The sequence below is a fragment of the Polypterus senegalus genome, chromosome 16 (assembly GCF_016835505.1).
Source record: "Polypterus senegalus isolate Bchr_013 chromosome 16, ASM1683550v1, whole genome shotgun sequence".
In the NCBI taxonomy this organism is placed as follows: Eukaryota; Metazoa; Chordata; class Cladistia; order Polypteriformes; family Polypteridae; genus Polypterus; species Polypterus senegalus.
The window spans coordinates 86,082,823-86,095,179 of record NC_053169.1 but is presented as its reverse complement, the minus strand read 5'-3'; the positions used below and the strand labels follow the sequence as shown (position 1 = coordinate 86,095,179).

General features: G+C 41.9%; 1 protein-coding gene across 2 annotated transcripts in view; it reads right to left on the bottom strand.

Annotated features, from left to right (window-relative positions):
- The window catches only part of crip3 (cysteine-rich protein 3), a 127,750-nt gene that overhangs the window by 89,800 nt on the left and 25,593 nt on the right, over positions 1-12,357 (bottom strand). For both annotated transcript variants that reach the window (XM_039738331.1, XM_039738330.1), the window contains exon 2: positions 11,616-11,710. In XM_039738331.1, coding sequence (XP_039594265.1) covers positions 11,616-11,710 — 95 coding nt within the window. The remainder of the gene's footprint in view (positions 1-11,615; positions 11,711-12,357) is intronic.

The following is a 12,357-nucleotide window of genomic DNA, read 5'->3' as shown; positions in this document are numbered from 1 at the left end:
ATTCTGCAGGTTTTGAGGCATTTGCTTCCGCTCTGTTCTAGTGTCCCACAAACTGTAATTGTAAGCCACTGTGGGGGGTGGACATGAGTTTTTTGTTTAGAAGTAATAAATAATAATGATAATAAAATAATTATAAGTAATGTTTCACTTATAAATAATTTTTCACTTATCCTAGCTTGCACCCTGTGTTGGCTGGGATTGGCTCCAGCAGACCCCCCGTGACCCTGTAGTTAGGATATAGCAGGTTGGATAATGGATGGATGGATGTTTCACTTAATGCAAGTTTCAATGGAAAGCAAATGTATGCCATGATAGTGAAAATAAAACACACACACACACAAACTTATACTTCATTTAAGAATAACAGGGAAAATGCTACCTAAGTGAGATACGACTATGTTCACTCAAATTGCTGGAGGGCAAGCACTAAGAATAGATAGATAGATAGATAGATAGATAGATAGATAGATAGATAGATAGATAGATAGATAGATAGATACTTTATTAATCCCAAGGGGAAATTCACATAATCCAGTAGCAGTATACTGATACAAAGAAACAATATTAAATTAAATAGTAATAAAAAATGAAAAGAATTAAAATAAAATTAATGTTCGCATTTACTCCCCCGGGTGGAATTGAAGAGTCGCATATAGTCTGTCACTGAAGCTACTCCTCTGCCTGGAGATGACACTGTTCAGTGGATGCAGTGAATTATTCATGATTGACAGGAGTTTGCCTAGTGCCCGTCGCTCTGCCACAGATGTTAAACTGTCCAACTTTAATCCTACAATGGAGCCTGCCTTCTTAACAAGTTTGTCCAGGCGTGAGGCGTCTTTCATCTTTATGCTGCCACCCCAGCACACCACCACGTAGAAGAGGGCACTCGCCACAACCGTCTGGTAGAACATCTGCAGCATCTTACTGCAGATGTTGAAGGATGCCAACCTTCTCAGAAAGTAAAGTCTGCTCTGAGCTTTCCTACATAGAGCATCAGTATTGGCAGTCCAGTCCAATTTGTCATCCAGCTGCACTCCCAGATATTTATAGGTCTGCACCCTCTGCACACAGTCACCTCTGATGATCACAGGGTCCATGAGGGGCCTGGGCCTCCTAAAATCCACCACCAGTTCCTTGGTCTTGCTGGTGTTAAGGTGTAAGTGGTTTGAGTCGCACCATTTAACAAAGTCCTTGATTAACTTTCTGTACTCCTCCTCCTGCCCACTCCTGATGCAGCCCACAATAGCAGTGTCGTCAGCGAACTTTTGCACGTGGCAGGACTCCGAGTCATATTGGAAGTCTGATGTATATAGATTGAACAGGACTGGAGAAAGTACAGTCCCCTGTGGCGCTCCTGTGTTGCTGACCACAATGTCAGACCTGCAGTTCACAAGACGCACATATTGAGGTCTGTCTGTAAGATAGTCCACGATCCATGCCACAAGGTGTGAATCTAATATGTGCCCCCATCAATGCAGAGATGGGGGGGAGGTGTCTAAGTGTGTATTTACACTAGCAATGTTCCACGCCCGAGTATGTTTGTCTGCATGTAAGCCCCCCAAAGTCTAGTTTGTTTGACTCGTGTGATTGCTCTGTGCCGGGTCAACTGTACTGTACCCTGGCCTGCTTGGAAGATGTGTGCCGGTTCAGTAGGATTCGGGAACAGTGTGATCACTAAATGTGCCCAAGCACGGAAAACATACACAAAGCCAATGATGAGACAAGTCAGATAGCACAATTCTCATTTCATTTGAAACCATTGGAGTTAAAAGCAGGATTTGTATTCACCCCTTATTCATGCAGATGGATGTGAATTGTAGTTGGCAAGAAAAGCTACAAATCGCATCATTTTGCCTCTGTGCAGCACGATTAACAGCAAAATTTTCATTGCACACTTAATAAATCTCTGATCCTTGCCCTACACAACTCCAAAACAACCACAAAATAAGCCAAATCAGTTTGACATGCAGGCTGTCACTCCGTGTTCAGATCCTGTTTTGGCTTTACACAAAGTCGCATGGCCATGATGAAAGGGTGTCCAGGCCCAGTATGTTAAGTGCAGTGTGAGTGCAGGCCAACGAGGGGAGTAGGGAGGGGGGACAATTGTACTTGGGCACAATATGGAACAAACATGTCTTGTGCGAGTACACCCTTAGAGAATCGGCAGGATGCAAGGGGCCATTAGCACGAGGACGAGAGAAAGATAAGTGCTTTGTACTAAATGGGTGGTGAACATATGGATGCAGAACACACTCGACATCAGTCAAGGCAGGGCCAGACAGAGAGAAGTGTTTGTGGTTTACTTGGCACTGTGGAGTCCAATCCTCCTCTGCAGGGATGTACCATGAAACAATAATTAGGTTCGGAATCCTTCAGGTTTAAAATATGTATTCATTTAAATATACAATTCTATAGGATATATACACATCAGACTGTTAACCTGATGTTTCCAACACATATTACAGTATATTCACAGCTTTCAAAAGGATTAATATGGTTTATTTTTCAATAGCAATAATAATTAAAGGGTTAAATAACCTTAGGGAGTGCTCCAGTCAGCTTCTGGTAACTTTTTCCTAATGCAAATAAAGTTTTTATAAAAAAAAAGGATACATTTTAATTGAACTTTGGAAGTACAGTAAACCATTAGTACAAAATACAATTAATAATTATGGGGAAAAAATATCTTGCATCTATTTTTCTCTTTTAAAATTAGGGGGTCACTTTGCTCGCCAACCCCCGGGCCTGCACTACTCGCTAGCCTCTTTGCGTTTCTGCCACTCGCATATGGAGATACGGATGTACAATTTAAACAGATTTTTATTTTCATGGGAGTTGTTACATGTGCATAATAGAACTATTTTACATTACAGCGAGTAAGTAAGCATATTAAAAAATAGTAAAATGTAATAATTTGAAAGTAAATTGTGTTTCATGTTGTGTTAGATTTATTCGTTGCGTAATATGATTTTGTTCCGTTTGGCTTTGAAATTAACATGCAAATACCATTTTAAACTTACACGTTTACTGCAAAACTTTTTTGAAATGCATTTTCGTCCATAATGGACTGAATTTTGATTTTGTGTTTGGACTTTCATCGTGACAATGCAACGTATAACTGCCCATGACTGAATTTCGTTTCTTTATCTCTATTATATAAAACTACTTTTTCGAATGATTTGTTAATTGTCTTTGCAAAAGCTATTCTAATGGGAATCTGTTAACATTCTAATACGAATGGCATATCAAGATCTCCTTTGTTTTCGAATGTTAAATGTACTACATTACCTTTTTTGGATACATCCTTCTTTCTACAGTAATTCATGCAGTAGAAGACCGGACGATTTTAACGGTTATAGATATTCTTCGGGATATTGTTAGTTGAGGTTTTCATCTTCTGCACGATCACCACCAAACGTTTCAACAAATTCTACTAATACGCATTGTGAACTGGGACCCGGACACAGGCAGACGGACAACATAGTTCCACCACACACTTGTTTATTTACACTATGTACAAAATGAAAGTCACGTGCACCACAAACCCCAGTGCTTCTTGCACCGATTCCCCCACTGTCCAGGCCACACAGTCCTTTGTGCCTTTCTCTCTTGACCGCCTCCCGTCCTCTCTCCAGCTCTGTCCACTTCCACCCGACATCCACTACCGACTGGAGGGAGGCGGCCCCTTAAATGGGAACCCGGATGGGCTCCAGCTGCTTCCCGGCAATCAGTCCTGGCCACAACCCAGTGTGGCGGAAGTGCCGGCTGCGCACCCGAAGCCGTCCGGGTGTCCCCTGTCGTCTTCCCCCCAGCACTTCCTGGTGTGGCGGAAGTGCTGGGCTCCAGGGTTCCTCAGGCACCTGGGCACCCCAATACAACCAGGGCGATCGCCCCCTTGCGGTATGGAGGAGGCACAAGCCCCCCTCTGGTCCTCCTGGGCATCCTGGCCGGGCTCCAGCCCCGACCGGGTCCCACACGGGATATTCCGGCATCGGGGTCCCCTACAGGGCTGGGCTTCCAAGCCCTTTACCTGAAGCCCCCAACATAACCAGGATGGACGCCCCCTCGCGGTCTGGAGGAGGCACAAGCCCTCCTCTGGTCCTCCTGCCACAGCATTTAACCAATCTGCAGTGTACCCAATCAACATTTTTAGCGTTAATTCGTTTGACTTCATCGTTTCTCGGTGCTAGGATTGCCCATGTACTCATTTTTTCTGTTGATAATCCTTTGTGATAAAATTCTTCAATAAGATTTGGACATAATACGTCCTCTTTAATTGGGAACTTAAAAGTGAGGAAAACGTTAAAATTTATAAGGGCTGAGAGAGCAAAACTGTCTGTCAAAAGCATTCACACGAATAACAGGTGAGAGAGTACCGAGTGTGTGGCTGAATATGATTGAGAGGAGGGCAGGACTTTAAAAAATCTTATGGCCGAGTCTACTCTCGTGGGACTTGAAAAAATCTCTTTAAACAAAAAAAAAAAAAAAAAGTCTCATCTCGTTGCAGGATTTTTTGATATATTAGATAGATAAACTGATATTGTGTATGTGCTTTATTTTCCCTTCATGTTCTTGCTTCATTGCAAGTTTATCTTTATGTATTATAAAGTTCTTCTTGAAAGAAATCCAAATCAGGCTGACCTGCATAGGCTGTCATTTCCTTAGACATTGCTGCAACTTTACACTTTATCATTGAAATAGCAGTTATTAAAAAAAAAAAAAGGGAAAATGTATAATTCTTCATCTTTGTAAACATCTTTGACATTAATACTTTTATTTAAATGATTCTTTATAGAGGCTAAGGAAAATGAAACGCAAGCCAGATTAGAGCTACGCTTGACACATTAAGGCTCATCAACCAGAAAAGGCACCCATTTTTACAACACATTACAAGCAAACCTGAATGCCAGACTGTAATAATAATACCGTGCTACAGTCAGTGTAATAATATTATAGTGTGTTCACAAATGATGCCCTAGCATGGCCTACATTTAAGTGAACACAAACTGCCAGCTAGCTCAGCATTCAGCAAATAAAATGAATTTTGATCTGTAGCTGTTGTTTCGCTAGCACAGGGAGAGCAAGTTGCAGCCTATCCTGATAAACTCTGACTGAAGTGTAATGTCAAAGGTGTATGGGGGGGTTGGGAGTGTTACATTTTCACTGTTCATGTTTGCAGAGATGGCCTTCAGGCGCTACACTTTATTCACACATTCTATAGCCATGGTGTTTATGGACTGGCAACTCAGAATTGACCTGGTGTGAGTAGCCAGTAACAGACAGACACCTCTTCCTCTTTAAACTGTTGCTGCCAGGATAACTTAGAACTGGATAATGTAGTTTCAGAAAACTCAGAGATAGTGTCAGCCCATTCCAATGTATTCACCTACACGGCATGCATACAGGGCTTCCTTGAGGCTTAATAATTAACCAAAAAAGATCCATCTTTGGATAATAGAAGTAATAAGGTCACAACAAAAATGTCACTCTGTGAAAACATGACGACTGTATATCAGCTTACAGCTGTGGCCAAAATCCAAGGCCCCGACCATCACATACAATACTAACTGGAATATTTTGAAATTGAGTGACCCCGAGTGTATGTTCTTTTTGTACACTGCAAATATTTAGACTTCAGTGTCCTTTGTTATTAAGCGATATTGACAGCTGAAATCAGGGCTGTGGAGTTGGTACACTAAACCTTTGATTCCAACTCTGACTCCTCATTTTATGGTACTGCCAACACCTCGATTTGTAATTAGACTAATATCTATATATATAATTCACTAAGGCAAGACACCCATGGAAAGCACACCGGAAGGGGCGTGGATTTACTAAGCCGCCGACAAGTAAGACACCTATGGCGCACGCAGGGAGGAGCCACGCCCACCAACTCCAAGACCATTGGATACGACGACAACTCGCAGAGCCATGCCCACCAACTCGGGCGCGACGACACAGAAAGAACGGTGTCATTTATATTCGTCTGTCGTAGAGGCCTCATGTACCTCCGAGCCACCTTCACTGTTCATAGAGGCAAGTTTCTCGCGGAGGTGAGTCGCCATATGCAGCGTGTAAAACGGTTTGCGAGGGGTATCCCATGGGATCCTTAAAACAATCCTTTACAACTGAGGTTAAAACACAATGAAGTAAGCAGTCTTTAAAAACCGAGTTTTCGGTTACGACGCACGACCGCATGCACCATAGCAAACTGTTTTACATGCTACATACAGCAATTCGCATCCGCGACAAACATGCGTCTTCTTCACTCACGGACAATTATATGTTGCTCTCTCCAGAGTTCCATCTTTTCATTCACTTTCTGTTGTATCTTCAAACCCTCCCTTTTTAGACAACTGTGTCTTTCCAGAAGTGTTCAACCATCAATAAATAATTATGTGGCGTTAATGTCATGTCGCGGGTTCACTATTGTGTTGTATTTTGCTCTCTCCAGAGTTCCATCTTTTCATTCACTTACTGTTGTATTCTCACACCAACCCGTTTTAGACAACCGTGTCTTTCCAGAAGTGTTTAGCATTCAATAAATAATTATGCATGACATTGAGCGTGTGTCTACCCGGTGCAGAGAGGCGTGGGTAAGCCGTTGAACCCCATTCGGGCTGCAAACCGTGGAATTCCCACTAAGTGAGACTCATATGCTCCCGCTGGTTACGTCCCTAACCTTTGTACACACCCCTCTCCCACTTTGCTACTACCGTGGTCCGGTGTCTTGGTGGATTATATTTAGAAAAGCAGCCAACGATTCAAGTGACGAGTTGGAGGTGGGCACATGAGCGGGCGGTAAATACTGAACGAGAAATCAGCATGACTAGCATGATGGAGGGAGCTGAAAGGACGTCCTTCTCCTCTCCTCCCGTTCCACACTCCGCACCGTGCACCCCCATCCCTCCGTCTGGCAAGAGAAGGCGCGATTACAGTCCACCAGTTTTCAGTCACGGACGATTGTGTGTTGGTTCGTTCCGTGCATTGTTACAATGTTGCTTTTCTTGCTGATTTATTACATTACCGATTTTTCAAATGTAAATTTTCTCCCTGTGCTTAAAAATCATTAAAAAACCATCCTGATTATGCTGCGTATGGTATGCCGCGGGTTGGCTAGTATTTACTATTTTGATTGAAAGCACACATTATACAAGAAACAAGGCACTTCATTACTGCCAACATGAATGATCCAGCTACCTTTTTAGCACCCTAACCTGTTAAAGTTTGGGTTTAAAGGCTGTAGCAATGCTGTTGTGGCTTACAGACCCAGAGGAACATTAAACATAAGACTAAACATACAAAATTTAAAAAAAGAAGCTATATTTTTTTATCAAAAGACCGGAAGAATAAAAAAAATTGTTTTGCTGAATATGAAATCAGGAATTTACACATTATATTACAATTTCCATTAAGGCCGAGTCGGAGTTGGTACATTTTTACCGACTCCAACTCCACAAATTCAATAATTGCTTCCAACTCAAACTCCACTGCACTGGTTTAAACACACTAATAAAGTGCTTATTATTATATTCTAAAAAAGACTGAAACTGAAGACAGGAATATAATCTATAGACCGCCTGAAAGCAAAAAGGTCTTGGGTTCAGTGGCTAACTAGAGTATTGTACATTTAAGTGTGCTTAAATAGGGTTTCCTGAGATTACCGTAGCTTTTCCTCCCAAAGAAGTGCATATTAAGTTAAATGGCCACACTAATTTTTCCGCCCCGATTAAGAGACTGCACGCTTATTAGTTGTAATAGTCAGGTGCCCCACTCAGGGACTATTCGTGCCTTCAAACCAATGCTGTCAGGATAGGAATCACCACCCCATGACTCCAAATGGATAAGCAGGTTATAAAGTCAAGTCAAGTTGGGGAGCATGCACTGGTACGGTGAATTGCCACACCCACTACATGGAGAAACAACTAAGGATCCCGGTTGGCAACCCCCAGGCAGACATGCAGTCCAGTCCTACCCTCCGAAAATGACCCTCCATCTGCTGCAGCCAGGTGTTATGTGGGCGACCCCTTGGCCTGGTCCAGCCACTCAGGTCGCCAACAATGAGGAGCTTACGATCCGGATCACCCTCTGGGAAATGTGCCACATGGCCGTAGTGCCATAACTGACGCTTCCTCACAATGCAGGTAGTGTGCCTCAATCGAGACTCCGTGAGCAACACAAAGTCACATCAGCGGCACCCAAGGATTTTCCGGAGAGACACAGTACCAAAGTAGTCCAGTCTCCGTCTCAGGTCACTGGATAGCGTCCATGTCTCACAACCATATAGCAAGACAGGAAGCACTAGGAAGTCTTTAGAGTCCTGGTGCTTCCTGTCATTATAAAGAGAAAAAAAAAAATGAACAGATGAAATTTAAAGTATTAAAAGTAGAAAATGAAAAAGTGACAATAAAAACAACATATTTCATATATATTTTAACATCATTTATAAGTTATGCTTCATAAAGCTGAAGGAAAAACCTGTATAGGTCATACAATGTGTTTTATTTAAAAGCAGTTCCACTGAACTGATGGGCGCTTGTTTGTTAATAGTCTGCAGTTACATTTCCTAACAAAATGTATTGCATTCTGGTCTCAAGTGCCGTTTTCTAAAGTATAATAGCATGATTGTTAACCATTATCTACAACTTTTTAAACACCCTACATATAAACTATAGCTTTGTATCTTTGTATAATCCACACATACGATATAATCTTTGCTACAAAAGCACACGAGCTGGCGGGTAGAACCACAACATTGGCTCTGTTTTGCTAGAAGCCAAGATTACAATCATTCTGTCATCTGAGGGGCCTCCTTGGAGTAAAACTCAACATTCACATCCTCCTGCCAGCTGTAACTTTATAAAGAAATCCCAACGTCTGATGGCTGGAGTGGAATTCAAGCACGGCAACAATTAAGGGATCTTCGCGTTTCACATGTTGCAAGCCTGCTAGACAGAAGACATTTACAAAGCAATTAGAGCTCAAACAGCTCCTCCACCCAACCTATAAAATCAGAGTAGAGAGGGAGAGTGGGAGCACTTAGAAACTTAAATTAATGCAAGCCAACCTTATGGAAAACCACTTTTATTACAAATATTTCTGAGGACAGAACATAAGCCTTTGCTACAGTAGTTTAGCAAATCAGTTTACACTGTTAGTCCAATCATGAAGGACGGCTTAACTTGAAATCAACTGAGAGGATTGGCATTTCATTTATTTTCTGTTCAGAGATGCACCCAGAATAAAATATCAACTCTCTTGTAGCACTTTCAAGAATCCTCTGTGAAACACCAGACTATTAAAGATTGATACATGCAAAGTAATTGGCATTTCCAAAATACTGAATGGCTTCATGGATCCATTTTCTGTGTAATTTGTTAGTTTGTTCATAGATTCTATACACCACATTTACCACACAATATGCACGAAAAAAAAAATACATATATAAGGACACAGTAAAGAAAAAAAAAGTGTATGTTGAGATTAAAGTTAACATTTCCACTTTAAACCCTTGTTTTTTTCTCTCTCTAGTTTCTTTGCCATGTCATAAACGTCATTTTAAAATCAGTGTTTAATTTGCTAGATTTTCTCAAATCCCATCATAACTACTGTAGCACATTAAATGCTTTGTGTTAAGTGTTCACAACCCATGTTAAATCGCTGTGTGCTTCTTAAACTGCTTTGCTCTTGCACTGAAAGGAGGCGCAGGCAGTGATCGCCACACAGAATACATTCACTTCATGATATTCCTGCTCTCTAAATATTTAGAATGCTAAAATAAATACTTGATATCATTTTCATGATCAAATGTATTAAAGCAGGTATTAAACATGCACGGTGGCGTGGCGATAGTGCTGCTCCCTCGCAGTAAGGGGTCCCCAGGTGTACGTTCAGTGTAGAGAACCTTTATGGCATATGTGACGAGGCTCCAAAAAGCCGGATGTATGAATGGGTATCGCACAGGTTTAACTTACATATTGTGTAAATGTTGGGTTTGTGAGCTGGTGGTTAGAGACACGAACACAGAAATCAATGGATGTTCTACTGAGTGGGCTTTCTTTACTGCAGAACTGTTGTCTCTATCTGACGTACCAAACCCTGTGTAATACTCATTCATACATACAGCTTTTTGGAGTCTCGTCACACCTGCCATAAAGCTTCTCTACACTGCATGTACACCTGGGGACGCCTTGCTGCGAGGGAGCAGCACTACCGCCATGCCACTGCCCATGTTTAATAAATGTTTTAATGCATTTCATCATGAAAGTTATTTAAAAGTATTATCTTAGCATTCTAAATGTTCAGAGAGCAGGAATATCATGAAGTTAATGTTGCGGACGCTACGGGTCGCTGTTGCCCCGTGAAACCCACCAGACAGACATCCAAGACACACTTGTAAAAAGCACCAAGAAGAATTTTAATATTTTGCTTCAATTACAGTGCACAAAGCACCACACTCACCACAATTCTCCAATCACAATTATAATAAACAATAATCAATAATCACAATCTTCCACTGCTCCCAGCAGCACCGTCACTCTACCACCCAACTCCGGCTCTCTTTGCTGGGTCTTCACCAGTCCTTTAAATAGTCCATGACCCGGAAGTATTCCTCCCGGGTTAAACGCCACATCATCCTTCCTCAAGTAGCCCGGAAGTACTGCGGGCTTCCGTCCTCGTGACTCCGAAGTACTTCTGGGTTGTCTTAACAGTAGGAGTCCCTAGGTTCTTGGCACCCACGGCACCCAACAGGGTTGAGGAAACGAACTCCACGTCCCAGGATGCTTTGAGGGAATCCAGGGAACCGTTGCCGCCTATGGGAGCTGCCACCTAGCGTCCTGGTGGATACATTGCCCTGAAAAGGCTGCCTTTCTCCATTCTTTTCTTTCAGGGACGTCCTGGCCGGACTGAACCACCGGCCGTCCCTCACAATGCATTCTTTGTGGCGATCGCTGCCTTCGCCTCCTCTCAGTGCGAGAGAAAGTCCGTTTAAGAAGCACGTATCGATTAACATGGGTCGGGGAACACTTAACACAAAGCATTTAATGAGCTACATTAGTTATGATGGGGTTTGAGAAAATCTAGTAAATTAAACATTGATTGTAAGATGAAGTTTACAAGGTTCTACTTTAATGACAAAATTAACTAAGAGAATAAGGTCAACATGTCGACTTTAATCTCGACAAACGTCAAGATAAAAGTGGAAACGTCGAGAATAAAATCTGCACGTTCACTTTATTCTCGACATACACTTCCGTAATACGCGTAAAGTTGCTTTTTAATAACATTGCACTAAATAATTCCACCTTAATAGAAGGACGAATGTCTACGAGTCTGTGTCCGACTAGTTGCTAGGACTCCTACAGATGGCGCATCACAAACATTAGGCCTGCTTTTACGAATCCTCTGCCAAACGCTATGTAGCAGAGACACAGCAACTGAATGTACACACTGTACTGAAAATGTTAGCGCTGAGGTCTACAGTCATTACTTAGATTTCAACCCGTCCTAGGCAGATAGCACAGCTAGTAACTCATAAATCACAAGCAAGCCAACCTTGCGACATGACTGCTACACTCACTTTGGAAATCAAATATCGATAAATATATTCTTACCTCTGCATGGCTTCCCGGAGACAAAGTTTTGCAACAGCGCTCACATTTCAGACAGAAACGATGCCAGTTCTTTCCAAGAGAGCTCACCTTTTCAGCTAAATTAAGAGAAAATGGTAAAATGTTTTAAGTAAAGGGAGTTATAAAAATCCCAGTAAAATTGCAGCATTCAATGCTAAGAAGCTTACTGTAACAGTAACCGTAAACTGAATAAGCGACCATTTAAACTCTCACTGACACAAGGCTTTTCTTGAAAGTTTTTGCAATAAAAAACATGTGTTTTTAAATTGAACATTAAGATTTAATTTTGGAAGGGGAACCCACATTTCACACACTCTTTAGTGAGGGGTACCCAGCTCTTTAAACAGTGTACTGACAAGCCTTTTTAAGAGAGTGAAGTGCAAATAATTTGAACTTTCCCTCACTCCTTGCCAAGGTGTAATGTAGTACTGGCAGGTTTTACCAGGTTTGCATGAGAGCCCCCTAATGACTCCAGATTCCACCAACAACCTAAACACAATATGCCCTATAGATGGGCAGGTCTAAATTGGCCCGTTAATGTTTATATGTGTGAGTGAGAAAGAACACGTCTGGCTGCTGTCTGCTCCATGTCCTCTGCCAATTTCTGCATTGCACATATTTCTGCTAATATATGTCAATTCTCTCGTTTATCCTGAAAGAAGAAAATGAATAAAGATGGATGGATGGATTTTCCAGATTAAATGTAGCAAAAACACAATACCTC